This window comes from Monodelphis domestica, chromosome 3 (genome assembly GCF_027887165.1).
Source record: "Monodelphis domestica isolate mMonDom1 chromosome 3, mMonDom1.pri, whole genome shotgun sequence".
Classification (NCBI taxonomy): domain Eukaryota; kingdom Metazoa; phylum Chordata; class Mammalia; order Didelphimorphia; family Didelphidae; genus Monodelphis; species Monodelphis domestica.
Genome location: NC_077229.1, coordinates 19,100,366 through 19,116,684, shown reverse-complemented (window position 1 = coordinate 19,116,684; position 16,319 = coordinate 19,100,366). Strand labels below are relative to the sequence as shown.

Below are 16,319 nucleotides of genomic sequence, written 5' to 3'. Positions count from 1 at the left end.
TGCTTTTGGTTGGTTGTGTGACTTTGCATGTGTTGCATGTAAGTTTTCTGGGCTACATTTTCCCTAGGTCTAGATTAGTGATCTCTAAGGATGCTGGCCACAACGTGATCCCAAGGCCATGGAAAGATGTGTTCTAGCCCACCCTTACTGAGAGAGCAGGTCGTGGGGCTTGTCTCTACTACAGCTACACTCATCCCCTACGCCCATTAGAGTCCAGTGTGTCCCCACTGCTCCCAGGCTTGCCTCTGGGTCAGCTTGGCCCCTTTCCTCCTGATGACCCTTGGGTCAGCCCTAATCTAACCCTGACTACAACTGCTTTATTAAGGAAAATCGCCAACCCTTTTCCCTTCCCCCTCCCTCCAAATACTTAACAAAGGATAAAAATCACAGCCAGGGGTATACAGACATGGTAGAGACCTCTGGTCTAAGTCCTCGGCAGTCTCTGGGGCCTCGGAGGTCTCTCACAAAATTCTAGAACTGCCATGTGACAATGGAATCCTCTCCAAGCCTAGAGAATGTTCACAGAATCCTAGACTGTCATAAGGAAATGTATGGGGCCATCTAATTCAACCCCTTCCCTTTACAGGTGAGGAAACAGGCTTGGGAGATGTAGTACCTTCCACCAAAATTTAGTTTGATTCTGCCCAAGTGGACTAGCATGGACTAGTGACTCATTGGCTGGCCTTGAATCAGGATGACTTGGGTCCTAGGCACATGGTAGCTCTGTGACCACAGAAGGCACTTAACCTCGCAGCCCCTCAGGTAACTCTGTAAGACCCTGTGTTACCATCAGGCTGCCCGCCTGCAGTTGCCGAGGAAGGCCCCACACTGGACATTCCTCACACCAAAGAAATCCCAGGTTGGGACAGAAACAAAATTAATTGGAAATGCTTTTCCCACGAGAAGGGGAAATTTTTTTCCAGAGAAATCTTCTATTGGCACAAGGGTTCTGTGTTCCATTTAGTCACTAAAATCAACATTGAGATGAAATTGCATGGCAGGGTAAAGGCCAGGCGAGGGATCGTATCTGGCAGTTGAAAGCATCGGCTTCCCTTGTGCTTTCTGTAAAGGCTTTGTCCGAAGGGAACCCAAGCATTGGTGCTATGACTGGCTTTCTTTTTTTTCCATTTGTTGGGATCCTGGGTAAATACATTTGGCCATTTTCATTGATTGCAAGTTCCCATCCCAAGTCTGTGATGAGGTGGCACTTTTGTACTTTGTTATCTCAGACACTCCGAGCTACCCCACAGGTCTGGACCAGAACTCTCCTCTCTCTTGGATTACTGGCAAGTGGGTGGTCAGCCTCGCCCCAGATGCCTCTCTGCTCCTTACTAACACAGGAGTTTCAGAAAAACAGTTTGGGGGAGGGAGCCACTAAGCATAGTACGGGAAAGTTAAGACAAAATCATCGTGGAAAAACAGCCTGTCATGGTGGGAAGAGCCCAGACAGGGAATCGGAGAAGGAGGGTTCAACTTCAGTTTTACTAGGCCACACCCTTCAACCATGCCCTTTCCCGTCCCCCGTCCTCAGGTTTCCCATGCTCTCTCAAGTCTCATTCAGCCCCGATGCTGTGTGGCTGTGACTTGAACCTTGAGCCCCTAAAGTTGCTCCAATAAAGCTAGAGAAGGGCCCCTCTGCCTTCTGTGCTTCAGATCACCCAGGGCTCAGGCTGTGGATTCTCAGGGGCCATTCCAAAGTGCCCCCGAGATAGAGAAGGGCCTGCAGTGTCAAGGGGAGAGGGAGCTAGAGCCCCAGTCAAGCAGGTGAGCCAGAAGGAGAGAAGCCCTAGTGACCTGTGTGGAGATGTGGTAGCCACCATCCCCGAGCCTTCCACACGTGCCATGCTCAGTGAGAGGCATCCCCAGCATAAGACCGAATGTGCCAGATGAGAGTTGGCATCTCCCCTGTTCTCACGGCACTCTCAGGGATAGATGTCCCAGGGCCCTGCAGCAGCCAGTGTGGCCTGACCTCCCTGTCTCATCTGTAAGTACTCTGATATATCTATTATTTTATCAGTTTGGGAATTCCCTCTAATGATGCACATTGGGCCTATTTATCCTGTACCCCTTTGGTCCGGGTCCTTCTGAATGTTCTCCACAGGCTGTCTTCCCCTCAAGCTCAAGGCCTGTTTCACTTTCTCTGCATCGCCAGGGGCCATCATCCCTCATCCTCACTGCGGACCAGCTTGCCTTCTCTTCAGTTGTATGATCCTGCCCTTCTCTAGGGTTCCCCTTGGGTCCCACCCACCATACCCTTCTCCACTGCCCTCTGGGTAATGCTCAGCTTTAGTTCTTTGGAGGCCAGAGTGGTTCAGGCCTTGTGCCAAGGAGCAACCCTGGTAGAATGGTTGGATTGAAAAGTTGGGCTTTTGGCGTGGGCCCTTGGGAGCCCATAGTGCTGCTGTCCGGTTTCCCAGAAGCAGTCAGCCCATGGTCCCCCTCCTCCTCAGCTGTGGACCCCGCTCCAGGATCCATCTCTATTTTCAAATGAGGATAATGGCATCTACCTACCTCTGGAGTTATTGTGAGGGTCCAAAGAGATATCATCTCTATAAAACCCTGAATAGAGGCAACCACTTAGTCATTGCCCAAGTGGAAGAAAGGAGGGTTAGGACAGCTCCTTAGACACTTAGAATCATGGGGAAGTGACTTAATAGCTAACATTTACATTGTTGCCCCTCTCAGCCTCAGTTTTTCCATCTGTAAAATGGGGGCCATAATATTTACACTAAATATCAACATTGCACTAAATACCTCCTGGGCTTCTTGTGAGGAAAGCCCTTAAAGGGCTATGAGGCTATGGCTAGAGTTTGATCGTGGGATCTCCCAGATGAGAACATACCATCTCCTAATCCAGGTCAGCATCTCCTGTAAGATTAATACTCTGAGAGATCCCGAGGCCCTTGAAAGGCCTCATTGTGTAGTAAAGGCAATTCTCACACAGTGGCCTTCCTGAGCTCTACGATGACATGGAGGTGGCCTTGGATTGCCCAGTGTTCTCAGGCTTACTCCTTTGAGGCAGGGCCCCAGCAGCAGCCTGTCCCTCTGCAGTCTAAGGACAAGTCTCTCACCACCTGAAGATGGTGACTATTTTGGCCATGACAGCTCATGGAGACAGTCAGCTAAGGGGGGGGTGCCTTGGGGGCATGAGTGGGGCTGGGGGAGAGCCAGCCAGCCAGACCCCTGCCTTGAAGGGTGCACGTACACAGACTGACTCATGGCTGCTTGGGGTTCCTTGGCTGCAGCCTGCATTACTAGGGATGACTTGCTAGACTGACCCAAATGTAAATGGACAGTGTTATTTGGTCAGGTGTTTCTAGCCAGACCCGACTTTCACTGTTCCTTGTCGGATGGGGCATATCTGGATTTGCCCCCAGCACATAAAAACAGACATTTCTTCTATCTGCCCCATTTGGATCTAAGGAACTCTGATCATCTGGAAAGGCTTGTGGGACTTCTTTCTTCCCTTGAGTGCTTGCTGTCTGCACCCCACCCCCCAAAGATCTCACCCCTGCCCGTGCCCATGCCATGGCCCTTTATTATGCCCAAAGCCCTAGGGTCATTGCACCACCATCCCCTTCCCATGATGAGGGTAGCGCATGTGGGCATTGCTGCCATTTTACAGAAGAGGGACCTACAAGTCACTAAGTGACTTGCCTGTGGTCATGTAGCTAGGAAGTGTCCCAGTGAGTCCTGAAAGTTCCTGACTGCAGATTCAGGTCCCTTCCCTCCCTCCCACTGCCAGTGTATGGCCAACATCCCTTCCCTTCCCAGGGCTGTAGGCCTGGGAGCTGGGAGCTGGGAGCAGCTTCAGAGGTGATCTGAAAAACATCATTCCGTTTACAAAGGAAACTAAGCCCAGAAAAGAGATGGACTTACGTGCCAGATGTGCAGTTAGAAAGCCAGCTTTGGGCCCAGACCTCTGATTTTACATGAGAACTCTTGGTCAGATTCATGTCCCCAAAACGAGAATAACTGTGTGAAGCAGGCTGGGAATCCAGCTCTGACAATGACCCCTGTGGGATTGGCCACTATTGCCCTTTGACCCCCTCCCAACTTCACCATGGAAACATGCCCCCAGAGACCTGTAGCTGCTTGTCTGGGGACTCTAGAAACTCTTAGGTTTATAGGGAAGAGTCAGAAAGAACGTAGGGAGCATCTGGGTCAGCTCCCTCATTTTGCATAAGAGAAAACTAACAGCTTTCTTGGGTATCTGATAAAATTGGCTACACTGACTCACAGGTAGGAGAGAACCAGGATTCTTCACCTACTGGGTGCCTGGATCCCTTAGGCAACCAGTCTGGGCAGGCATAGAGACCCTTTCTCAGAATCATGCTTTTATTTTTATTTTCTTAAGACCTTTACCTTCCTGTGTATCAGTTCCAAGGCAGAAGAGCAGTTGGGGATAGGCAGTGGGGGTCAAGTGACTTGCCCAGGGTCACCCAGCTAGGAAGTGTCTGAGGCCAGATTTAAACCCAGGACCTCCCATCTCTAGACCTGGCTCTCCATCCACTGAGCCCGCTTTAGGCTTTTACAAGACGGTCTGGGAACTTAACCATCATTTATAACACTCTTCTGTGCCAAAGTAGTCTCTGTTCCCAATAACTGCCTTACAAGCCAGTCTTAAGAGAGACTCCTAATGATGTGAGTTGTGGAAGGAGCAGTGAAGAGAGATGTGGGCTTAGGACTCAGTTATGCCACTCACCAGCTGCATGGCTTTGGATGTGTCACTTCACTGTTAGGGGCTTCAGGCAGATCTTCTCTAGACATGCCTGGTGGAGCCCAAAGTGAAGGGTAGAGACAGTGCTAGGAGACGCTCTTCCTCTCTAGTCAATCACCTGTCTGTGACACCAAGAAGCCTACCAAATTTGTAGTTTCTTTCAGTTAATGCTTAATTTAGTTATTACCTGGATTTGGAATACCTGGGAGCCCCTTCTCTTTGAGGAATTTCTGGGTTCAAGAGGTTCCCAAATGGCAAATCTGAGAACTCATTTGGTTATGTGTTGTTCCCGCAGAGAACATGAGATGGGTGCTGGAGGCTCTGCTTCTCAGTTGGCCCTTGGCCCCTAAGTTCTATGTATAAACTGCCTTCTTGTGTTTTCTTCCTTCTCGAGCCCAAATTGGGAGAACTTGGACCCTTGAAAGGCCTTTTAAAAATTTCTTGGCATCTGGTCACCGGTCAGTCTATTGCAGAGAGATCATTTAGTGGGTTGGACGCATACTTGGGGAGGGGAAAGACTTATCCTCTCTTCATTTCAAGTTCTTAATTAGTCATTAACTGTCCATACTGAGAACTGCTTTCTAGGTTGCTGATGAAGCCTCGTGGGTTGCAGTGTCACCTCGGAGCCTTCTTTTCTTCCTGTCAACTCCGGGGGTATCTTCCTTTGCCTCGAGTACTCCTCTTCACCTATCTTTGGGCCTTTACCTTGCAGCAGGCACTGTGGCTGGCCCTAGTCATTTGGAGTGTAAAGACAAAAATATAACCGGCTCTTGCCTTCAAGAGCCACATATTCCTTTGGGGTTGGAGAGGTGAAGGAAGGAGGAAGAATCAGATACACACAGAAAAGTAAATACGAGATTCCTATTTAGGCAGAAGAAAAGCTATAGCTCTGAAGATTAAAGTAGATAGAGTCTGTTCTCATGCCGCTAAACCCGAGCCTTGAGCGACCTCGCTTCCTTGTTTGGAGGACCAGGAGCCCAACTCCTCCCAGTGCCTGCCTGTATCAGGGCAGCACCTGGACTTTCAGCTGCTCCACTTTGGATCTGCTGCCCTGTCTGCTTTCGGTTCCACGGAACAAGATGCCCCCCGATAGCCTTTCCTGCCACCCTTTGTGTGTGTGCCTCCCCACCGCAGACTGTAAGCTCCTGCAGGGTGGCAGAGACTGTGCTTGTTTCAGATGTATTCCCCAGGCTTCCCCCAGTGTCTGGCACATAGTGGGCATTTAAGAAATGTGGAATCATCCCCTCCTCCTCTTGGGCCAAGGAGACGGGCACATGTCTTCCTGTGTTGGACTAGGGAAGGCCACTGTCCTTATGACTCTTGGGGCTGGGTTTGTTTATTAGTTTCCTTTTGCTCTGATTCTTTTCTTTCCCTCTACCCCCTCCCCCACCCACTGAGAAGGTGAGCAATACGATACCCATTATGTATGGGAAGTCATGCAAGACAGATCTCCACACCAGCCCTGTTGGGGGCTGGAAGAACCACTTCAGTCTGCACTCTGAGGCTGTCAGTTCTCTCTGGAGGCAGTGAGCTCCTTTGGATATATCGGAGGAGCCAAGACTTGCACAGGTGACCATTGTCCAGTGTTCTCCTGGCTCTGCTTGCTTCCCTTCAAGTCTCCCCTAGGATGTTCTCAAGGCCCAGCACATAGAACATTTCTTCTGTGAAGCTTTGAGGAGGCAGCTGGGTGGCTCAGTGGATGGAGAGCCAGGCCTAGAGACGGGAGGTCCTGGGTTCACATCTGGCCTCAGCCACTTCCCAGCTGTGTGACCCTGGGCAAGTCACTTGACCCCCATTGCCTAGCCCTGACCACTCTTCTGCCTTGGAGCCAATGCACAGTATTGACTCCAAGATGGAAGGTGAGGGTTAAAAAAAAAAAGAATTATCTGAACACTGTCACCTTTCTCCTCCTAGATGGGAAGTCTCACCCAGCGATGGCTCCCACCCATAGGGCCTCACTCACAGAGTGTGTTAAGAGTTAGTAGAGCCCCAACAAAGACATCTCAAAACTCTTAGCTCAGTTTTAAGCTTTACTAGAGCCTTAGAGTGGCAATAAGACTTTTGGGACACCTTGCATTAGCCAATGAAATTAACCCTGTCCCGAGGCCCTGGGGGTAGATGCAAAGATTAGATAACATTTGAAGTCTGCTCTCAAGTGACTTATCACCGGATGACTCTGAGTTAAAATAATAGATGGGTGGGGCAGGGTTTGAGACAGGAAGTCTTGGGTTCAAATGTGGCCTCAGACCCTTCCTAGCTGTGTGACCCTGAGCAAGTCACTTAACCCCCATAGACTAGTCCTTTACTACTTTTCTGCCAATACACAGTATTGATTCCAAGACTGAAGGGAAGGGGTTGAAAAAACAATAGTATTACGTGAGTGCATCAGAGAGGAGAAGGTAGAATGCCAAGTGAGCCCAAAGAGGAGAAGAGCATCAGCAAATGGGGACATGGGGCAGGCTTCCCACAAGCGGTGGCTTTTGAAAGAGATGTTGAAGGCTGATGGGAATGCAGTGGGCAGGGCATTCCAGGCCTAGGAATCCTGACCCAGGGCGGGCCCTTTGTGTGGAGGGGAGGCTGGATAGGAAGGAAGAATGACATCACGTTGTAGAGCAACCTGAATCCACTGCTGACAAATTTGGACTTGACTGGCACTGTTAATTGGGAAGTGATGAGGGGTTTTGCACAGAAGAGTGACATGACCGGATGTGTTCAATTAAGTAAATATTTTAGTGAGCACCAGCTGTGCTCAGAACTCCAGGCTAGCCAGGGATGCAGGCCAAAATGGCAGTCCTTGTGCCTTCCAGGAGAGACTCCCCTGAATCCAGATAAAGAAGGTGAAGGAAATGGGAAGGCCCAGAAAAACCAGGCAAAATGCTTCTGTGAAAATCATTTGCCATCCTTCCCTTTGCAGGAGAAAAAGAACAAAATATGGGGATTGAGCAGGGAGAGAGCTGTGCCCCCCCATCCCCCCCAGTCAAATCTCTATACCCACAGGGGGGGCTTGGTTATGTGGGGGGGGGTGCGACCTTGCCAGTGAATCCCATGGCCTGGCATTTGGGAGGACGAGAATGTGCCCAGACTTAATGAGAGAGTGAAATAAGAAGGGCAAGGAAGCAGGCCTCCTGAGCCTTTGGGAGGGCTGAATAAAGACTTCATGTGGGGCCACAGGAAGCAAGCAAAACCTTGTCTTCGGGCTGGTAAAAATGAATCAGTGGCTTGCGGAGAAGCGGCCTGTGGGGCCCGGAGCTGCAGCTCTCGGCTGCCCTTCTGGGACCTCATGTAAAATGATGTAACAAAGTGGAAAGGCTTGTGGAAAGCGGCCTCCTCTCCCCCTGCCTCACTGTGCTGTCTGCTGCTTGTGGTGAGGGACGTGCACTGATACTCCAGCCTGGTTTCTCAGAGGTCTGAAGCAGCCAGGTACAGGGAAAAGACCCGGGATTCAGGGGCAGCCTCTGTAGGAGCTGAAACCCAAGCCCGCCCGCCCGGCTTCTAGTGGTGAGTGCCTCGGGAGGGACTGGGGCGGAGAGTACTCTGCTTCTCTCTTGGTTCTTTGGGGGGTGCTGAGCAAAGCATACTGGTTTGGGAGTTGAGGTGACCCTGCTCAAGGCGTCTTGGAATGTCAGGGACCTTTGAATAGAAATGCTGTGGAAAGAAAGCACTTTGTCAGCTTGATGTCGGTCAGCTATTTTGGCCCTGCCTGAAATACCCAGTCAGCTGTGTCTCTTCATTTGGGATAAACATTACAGACGGTGGGAGGGGACCGGATTTAAATGCCAAGTTGGCTGGAAATGGGCTGGTGCTGTTGAGTCTTCTGTCATGTGGCATCAGTCCCGAGATCCTGCCCTGAGTAGACTCGCCTTCACCTGCTGAACTCCCATTGTTGGGCATGGCTGGGTGCAGGCACACACACACACGGCCCCAGCTCATGTGGGTTAGGAGTGATTCAGACACTTCCTATCTGAGGGATCCTGTCTGAAAGAGTCACTTCTTTCTGAGCTAAGATGGGGATCCTCAGAGCACTCCCGGGGTTGTTGGAGGCTCAGGGAGACCATGGATGTGCCCCTGCAATGGCAGCTTTCCTGAAGCTTGAAGCTGCCCTGGGCCTTTTCTCTCTCCAGTATTAGGGTGCTTGGGGTGGGGCAGGATTACATTTTCTTCCGTCCATGTGTAGTCTCAGCTACAAACTGATCCCCTGGACCCAAGGGTGGGACAGACAGGACCAGAAGGTAAATCCAAATATGTTTGCCTTTCAGGAGCTTAGCTGGAAGATTGTCTTCTTTGCCTTGGACCTTTGCCTTGGACGGTTAAAAATGGCCAGCAAAGGCCCCACCGCCTCCACATCTCCTGAGAGCTCCAGCACAGGGGGCACAAGTGGCAGCAGTAATGGCCCTGGAGATAATGGCAATCAGGACAGCACTTTTGAATGCAACATCTGCTTGGACACAGCCAAGGATGCTGTCATCAGCCTATGTGGCCACCTCTTCTGGTCAGTATTTCCTCTTTCACATTGAAATCAGAGGGGCGGGACATGCAGCCCAGGGAGAATAAGAAGCTGGTGGAAGAGTAAAGCCTTCTCGATTCAGGTTAAAATACATGGCTTTAAAACACTTTCTAGTTGGTGAACTCAGCCCAGCCAGCAGGACTGCTGTGGCTAATGAAGAATCTCTTGAGCTTTGGTTTGGGGATTTTTGTGGATGGCCACAACAAACCCACACTACCAGAGCCTTTTGTCATGGAGCCTGGCTCCACTGATTCTAGTGGGTCTGTTGTAGAGCTGTCTGAGGAGGTTCATTATTGGAAATCCCAAAAAGACGGGGGTAAAGCCTCAGTAGAGGCCTGGCCTCGTCTCCATAGTAGCAATCAGGACACTGGGTCCTTTTCTTCCAGTTGGGTCTGTCCCTTGTAGCTCAGCCCCCACAGATTTCCAGGGCAGCACCAGAGGGAGCCTCAGGGTATTTGAGGAGAGATTCCTAGCTATGGTGACCTGACAGCCTATTTTTCCCAGCAGTGCCTGCTGGGTGCTCAGCTATGCCAGGACTGAGGGACCCAGAATAGTGGCCTCTTAGAAGAATTCCCATGCTTGATGTCGAAGTCAGAATAAGGGACCTGTATAATAACGACTTCGAATTCAGTGCTTAATTCTGTGACAAAGGAGAGTGGGACAAGCACTGACCTGGGGAGATGGCTGCTGATCAGTAGTGTGTGTGTGTGTCACATGGTCCTTGTGACCTTTGCAACTTCATCCCTAAAATGAAGAGGTTGGACTTAATGGCCTCGAAGGTCCATTTCCTTCTTTAGCAGACTAGGAGTCAGTAATTATAAATTCTTGGAGGTTGGGGAGGGAGGACGGAGAAGCTGCCATGAAGAAGTTTTCATGGAGAAAGGGGCGACACTCGGTCCGGCTGGTGATCAGCTCCCAGTAAAAATTCCCCTCTTCCATGGCCCAGTGGAGTTTGCTTAGAGCATGGCCCACATCCTGAGAACAACCCCTATGGCCAGGACAAATCAGGAACTTGAATCTAGGGCCCCGAGGTGGGGCCTGTTGAAATCCTCCCCATGGTTGGAGCTTGCTTCAAGGCTTCGTAAGCCTTTCCTGACCTCTTCTGCCCCTTATGGTTTTGGTAGAGATGCCATATCAGGTGGCACCTGATTGCTCAAGCTGTAAACAACCCTTCAGAAGGTCGGACCCTACTGCCGCTGCCATATTTCATCTTTGTCTCCTCCAAAGACTGGTACAGCACTGTGCCCGGGGGTGGTCCTTGGAAACAACTGGAGTGACCTTGTCAGTCACTAAGCACTTATAAGTGCCTAATACGTACCAGGCACAGTGCTAAGTGTTAGTGCAGGGATCAGCTCAGCCAGACCTGAGGATGTCTGATGAGGCCAGGTAGAAAATAAAGTTGAGGGCTCAGTTGATAGAGAGCCAGGCCTAGAGTTGGAAGGTCCTGGGTTCAAATGTGGTCTCAGACACTTCCTAGCTATGTAATCCTGGCCAAATCACTTTACTCTGAATGGCTTACCTTTACTGTTCTGCTTTGGAACCCATACTTAGTATGATTCTTAGAGAGAAGATAAGAAAAGGAAGGAAGGCAAAGAGGAGAGAGAGGTAAGATGAACCCAGCTTATGGAAGGCCTTGGAACTCTAGCAGATGGCCTGGACTTTTCAGTTTCTCAAGAAGCTTTAGAAATTGGGAGCCAGTGAAGGTTTTGAGCTGGACAGTGCCTTCTAAAAATAATATTTTGGATCAAGTCCAAGGTGTCAGATTTTGTTCTGAGAGTTTTGTGATGTTGAAACCCTGTGATATCGGGATTTAAGACTGGGAAGGATCTTCCGTGAGAATTAAAGACACATTGCATCATCAGGGCTACAGATCACTGATTAGAATTCTAATGCTCAACCTGTCAGCTCTTGGGAGGCTCCTCTTGGTCACCTCTGTCCTTCCTGATGTTCTCTTTTTCCTCCTTGACTTCAGGGAATGAGGCTGAGTTGGTCTCTGGGCAGTGATAACCCATCATGGTTTGTGACCCCTTCTAGCCCTGTATTTGTTGGTGGAATTTGCTGCCTCAGCCCACTTGACCAGGGTGGTGTGAAGGCCCAGGGCTGATGTTAGCTCCAAGGGTCATGGCCTCGGGACACCCACGGGACAGACTAAACTGCACTGGTCTAGCAAGTGGAAAACAATGACTCTCTTGCTCCTGTGTTGTTTTGCTAGTGAAAGAGGTCAGGCTAGACTAGAATAACTCTTGCTTCTTCATTTGCCTGTTGGTCCTTCCTCCTCTGCCATGATAATAGCACTTCGGTGTGTATAACACCCTATAGATAGCATTAGCCCCATTTTACAGCTATTAGGAAACTAAGTTACGAGGAACTGGATAATTTCTGCATTTCTTGGCTTTGTTCAGATCATTTTCTCAGATCTTCTTGTTCCTTAGTCTAATTGTAGGTTTTCACCCTTAGATATAGGAGGTGTTGAGACCTGGAAGGAACCTTAGATTAGGAGCCAGGAGAACTGGTTTCTGCACCAGCTGGCTTTGTCACTTGGGAGAAGTCACTGCTGGGCCTCAGTTTCTTTATTTGTGAAAAGAAGGCATTTGATTAATCACAGTCCATGTTTGTTCTCATGTTCAGTTATTTCTATCTGTTGAGCCTGATTTCACTTTTGCCTTCTGAAAAAACCCCTAAAACCAACTCATGTCCCCCAAAATCTCAGTGAGTGACCTAACTCATTCCTGGTAGTGCGGCGGCCAGGGCTTCAGACAAGGTGGAGAAGCCAGAACCCGATACCCTTCTCAGCATGCTCCAGCCGTAGCTTCTACAGGAGCTTGGTACTCAGCTCTCCCCCTTTCTCTGCGATGGCCGCCATCTTCTCTCTGGAATTGTTCTGTTCTTCAGCACTGAGAACTTTCGCTCTCTAGATATTTCGAATCCTTCCAGGGCTCAGGGCTCCATGAAAGGCTTCTTGCTTATGTTGCTGTCGAGCTTGGGCTTCTCCAGGTAGGACTCCTATGGCTCAGGATGGGCCCAGGACAGACTCTGTGTGTTATCCCAGGCCCAGATTAGCCCAGTAGAGGGAAGGAAACCATCCATCAACAGGCATTTTTTAAAGTCGTGCTGGATGTCAGGCCTGGCCACCTGAGCTTCTGCTTTCTTGGTTTCAACAACTTGCTCCCCGTGCTCTAAGAGAGAAAGATCGTGATGTGTCCTGGCGGGAGGAGATGCCTTCCCTAAAGGAAGCAAGGGTTCTGAGGTGAACCCGCCTTACGGGAGCTTACGAACAACTATACTATATAGGGAGTGATGTGTGGATAGAAAAATTGCAAGGGGGGGGGCATGGGAGAGAAGCAGTGGAAGAACTGAATTCCAAGAGTGTCAGCTTGGGAGAAAAAGAGATCTCTAGGAAGGATGGCAGCTGATAGTGCCGTGGATAGAGCACTGGGCCTCGAGTCAGGAAGACCTGAGTTCAGATGTGACCTCAGGCAGTTATTAGCAGTGTGACGCTGGGAAAGTCACTTCATTCCTGTTTGCCTCAGTGTCCTTATCTTTGAAATGGGGATAATAATAGCCTCTACCTCCCAGAGTTGTTGTGAGGGTCAAATGGGATAATAATTGTAAAATACTTAGCACAGTTCCTGGCACACAGTAAGTGCTATAGCTATATATATATCTCTCTCTATATATATAGATATATAGATATTGTGTTTACTTGTAGCAGTAATAGTAGTAGTACAGGGCCCCAGATATCTGTGCTTGACCTGGTGCCAATTAATGCTTTTATCAGTGGCTTAGATAACGAATAAAGGCATCCATAACTCAGCACTGAACAGGACTAATAGGCTGGGGCCACAGGCACAGTGATGAGGAGACAGAAGGGCCTGTTATAGGTGTGTGACAGGAACAGGTCCCAAGGACAACTTGGAAGGTCTTGGTGCCTTGGCAGCAGCCCTGGGGAAATCAGCGTCCTGGCAAACAAGGAGGGGGCGCAGTGTCTAGCACCCAGGGAACAATGGACCTGCTCTCCGTGCTGGTCAGACCCTCATTCTGAGTGCCACATGTGGAGGAGGATGTTGACAGATTAGGGACTATCCCAAGGAGGGTGATCAGGATGGTGAGGCATCCTGAAGAGCAAAGGGTATGGGGTTAGGGTTAGGGTCTGGGTTAGGGTCTTCTGGTACTTAAAGGGCCCTCATGTCAAAGAGGGATTAGTTAGACTGGTTTTGTTTGATGCAGGGCAAAAGCACAGAGGTTGTTGGTAGATGTTGCTTCATGGCTATGTTGTCCAGAGAGGAGGGTCTCAATGACTTAGCAGTGGTGCATTCTGGGGCTCTGAAAGCTTCATGGAGGAGGAGGAGGAGGAGGAAGAAGAACAAGGATGGAGGGGAAGGGACCCTTTGGAGTCTCCATGATGGACCAAGAAGGGGCTGGCCTGAACCCCCAGACAAAGCAAGGCTTTACCCCTGCTGTTTGGCCTGGCCCCAGCCCCACCTCTAGCTCTTCTGAGGCTCCATGTCAGACCAGGGCAGCTGCTAATGATACCCTTTTTCTGTTTGTCCCCTCTTTCTGCCTGCCCTTGGACTCCTTGCCCGGGGGACGCCTGCAGTTGGCCCTGTTTACATCAGGTAAGATGCCTTTCTTTTTACCCTGTCTTTCATCAGCTTCTCTTGCACAATACCTCCCATCGGCCCTGAGGCCACTGTCAGAAATGGCAATCTCCTTTGGGTGGCCTCATTTTCTCCCCTTCCCCCTCCTGTCAATCAGAATACACTTAGGGAGCAAGAAAAAGGGACATTTTTAAAGGAGGCCATGGAATTTTAGATGAGAGGCAGCAGAAAGGCCCGGATTCAAATCTCAATCTGTGACTTAACTAGCCATGTGCTGTGGCCAGGTCTTGATGTCAGATGCCTCCATTTTCTACTCTTTCAAACGGCACAATAATATTTCACAGTAGTGTTTGTGAAGATCAAGGGAAGCTAAAATTCCACCTTAGGTGTTCTTGTGCCTGGATTCTGGGAAGGGTTTAGGAAGAAGAAACGTAATCAAAAAACATAGTCAAAAGTTGATTGAATTGAATTTGGGCCAACAAAGAGCATTCGTCAGGCCTTGGTGGTCCTTGTGAATGCTTTGGGCAAAGTGGAACTTTGCTCCTGGTGGGATACTGTCAGAAACAAGTGTTGAGATGCCCAGCTGGATGGGCCTTCCCAGAGGTTGGCTCTAGGGAGTTCTCTTGGAGCTGCCTACAGGACAAAGGGACCAGAAAGTAGGCACAGGCATATCTGAATTCTCTCCAGGATGATTCGCAGACTCCTCTAGTGCTGGACCCTTTTTCTGCCTTGGAAAGAATTACAATGGCAAGAAGACTTCCCTTTCTTGTAGCATCCTGGTCAATGGAAGCTCAGGGTTTGAAAGGTGACTTTGCCAGGGTGCCACAGGTAGTAAGCTTAGAGCTGAAGATCATCCCATTCCCCATCTCCCAGGGCCAAAGCATCTTATTAGAGTGTTCTAGAACTTATTGGGGGGGGTTAATTAATAGTAAATATTGTTTTAGAGAAGGAGAGGATTCAAGGAGGTGGCCTAGTTTTGGGAGAATTTGGGGAGGTCAGCCATAACATAGCATGGCCCCCGACTCTGCTAGGCCAGACTCCTCCCTGCCCATAGGCCTCGAGGAGCTGGAGAAGGCCCATGGTGGGCCCTGGGTTTAGTTTCAGCTCTCTGGTGCTTCCATCACAGTCTATTCACCTACTTTGTTTTTCTTCTTTTCTTTCTCAGTGGTTGGAAACCAGACCAAACAGACAGGTGTGTCCAGTGTGCAAAGCCGGGATCAGCCGAGATAAAGTAATCCCTCTGTATGGAAGGGGCAGCACTGGGCAGCAAGATCCCAGGTGAGGGCCAGCCCCTTGACAGAGAAGGGGTCTTGAGGGAGGAGATCGGCTCGAGGTCCCGTTGTTCCTTCACCTTTGTCTAGTAGTGGGGCAAAGCTGGGCCATGGGTGGTGATGATGTCATCTGATAGACACATGCTGCTACAGCATTGGGGTTTTTGTTGTTGTTTTTAAACCCTCACTTGCCTTAGACTCAATACTGTGTACTGGTTCCGAGGCAGAAGAAAGGTAAGGGCTAGGCAAGGGGGGTTAAGTGATTTGCCCAGGGTCACACAGCTAGGAAGTGTCTATTTAGGGAAGCTAGAATTACCCTTAAGGGAGAATAACTATCATCACCAGACACCTGGTCTGAAGCATTCGCACTCTGTTCATCGGCTTACTTCAGAATCTTTGTGAATTTAGCCCCATTTTTATTTTTCAGAGAGAAGACACCGCCCCGACCTCAGGGACAGAGGCCAGAGCCAGAGAACAGAGGGGTAAGAACATCCCCATTGAGATAATCCCATTGTCATAAGACTTGATAGCAAGTATTCATTGCCACACTTAGACCTCACAGCAGGTTACACATTAGACTCCTGTCATTATCCAAGTTTTACTGATGAGGAAATGGAGGCAAAGAGGACTGAAGTGAGTTGCCTGGAGGCGTCCTCTAGTGCAGAATTGGCACTTCCGGCCCATCCTGCCAGGGGTCCAGAAACAAGCCTGGGAAATTCCACCAGGAAACCCGCATCTGTTGGTCAGCTTTGGCTGGCTGGGGAGCAGCATGGCCAGCATCTGTGCTTTAGATGCCTTCAGAACCGCAGGACCCCAGGCTCAGCCCGCCCGGACCTGGCTGAGGCTCACAGCGGTATAGGCAGCTCCAAGTCAAGCTTGCCCAAGGAAGCAAGTCCTGATGAAATCATTGCGCTTGCTAATGTCACGCTGTCTCCGATTCCCCAAGGGCTCTGACAAGGAGACATTTCAGTGTGCAGGAGATGCAGAGTTGCTGCTACTTCTTCCCCGGGGAATTGCACTCTTATTAAATCAGCTGATGGGCCTTAATAGGTGCCCCAGCTCCTCAGGGGAGTTTGGTTTGAGGCCAGGCCACAGCCACATACAATCCCCCCTTGCGCTTTGGAAAGAACATGAGACGAGGGCTCCTCAGACACAGGCATGCACCTAGGGGTGCTCATGGCTGGCTGCCATCTTGTTTAAAGAGAACGGAGGAGACTCGAGCAATG

At 49.9% G+C, this 16,319-nt stretch overlaps 1 protein-coding gene across 6 annotated transcripts in view; it reads left to right on the top strand.

Moving 5' to 3' along the window:
• Window positions 1-16,319, top strand: part of RNF185 (ring finger protein 185) — a 33,534-nt gene that overhangs the window by 11,450 nt on the left and 5,765 nt on the right. For 3 of the 6 annotated variants that reach the window (XM_007490435.3, XM_007490433.3, XM_007490436.3), the window contains exons 2-5: window positions 8,977-9,209; window positions 13,822-13,840; window positions 14,988-15,100; window positions 15,521-15,575. In XM_007490435.3, the coding sequence (XP_007490497.1) occupies window positions 9,034-9,209; window positions 13,822-13,840; window positions 14,988-15,100; window positions 15,521-15,575 (363 nt within the window). In that variant the 5' untranslated portion in view covers window positions 8,977-9,033. Of the gene's footprint in view, window positions 1-513; window positions 587-834; window positions 1,985-8,976; window positions 9,210-13,821; window positions 13,841-14,987; window positions 15,101-15,520; window positions 15,576-16,319 lie in introns of those variants that run through there. The other 3 variants (XM_007490434.3, XM_001378543.5, XM_056821469.1) reach the window with 3 other exon arrangements.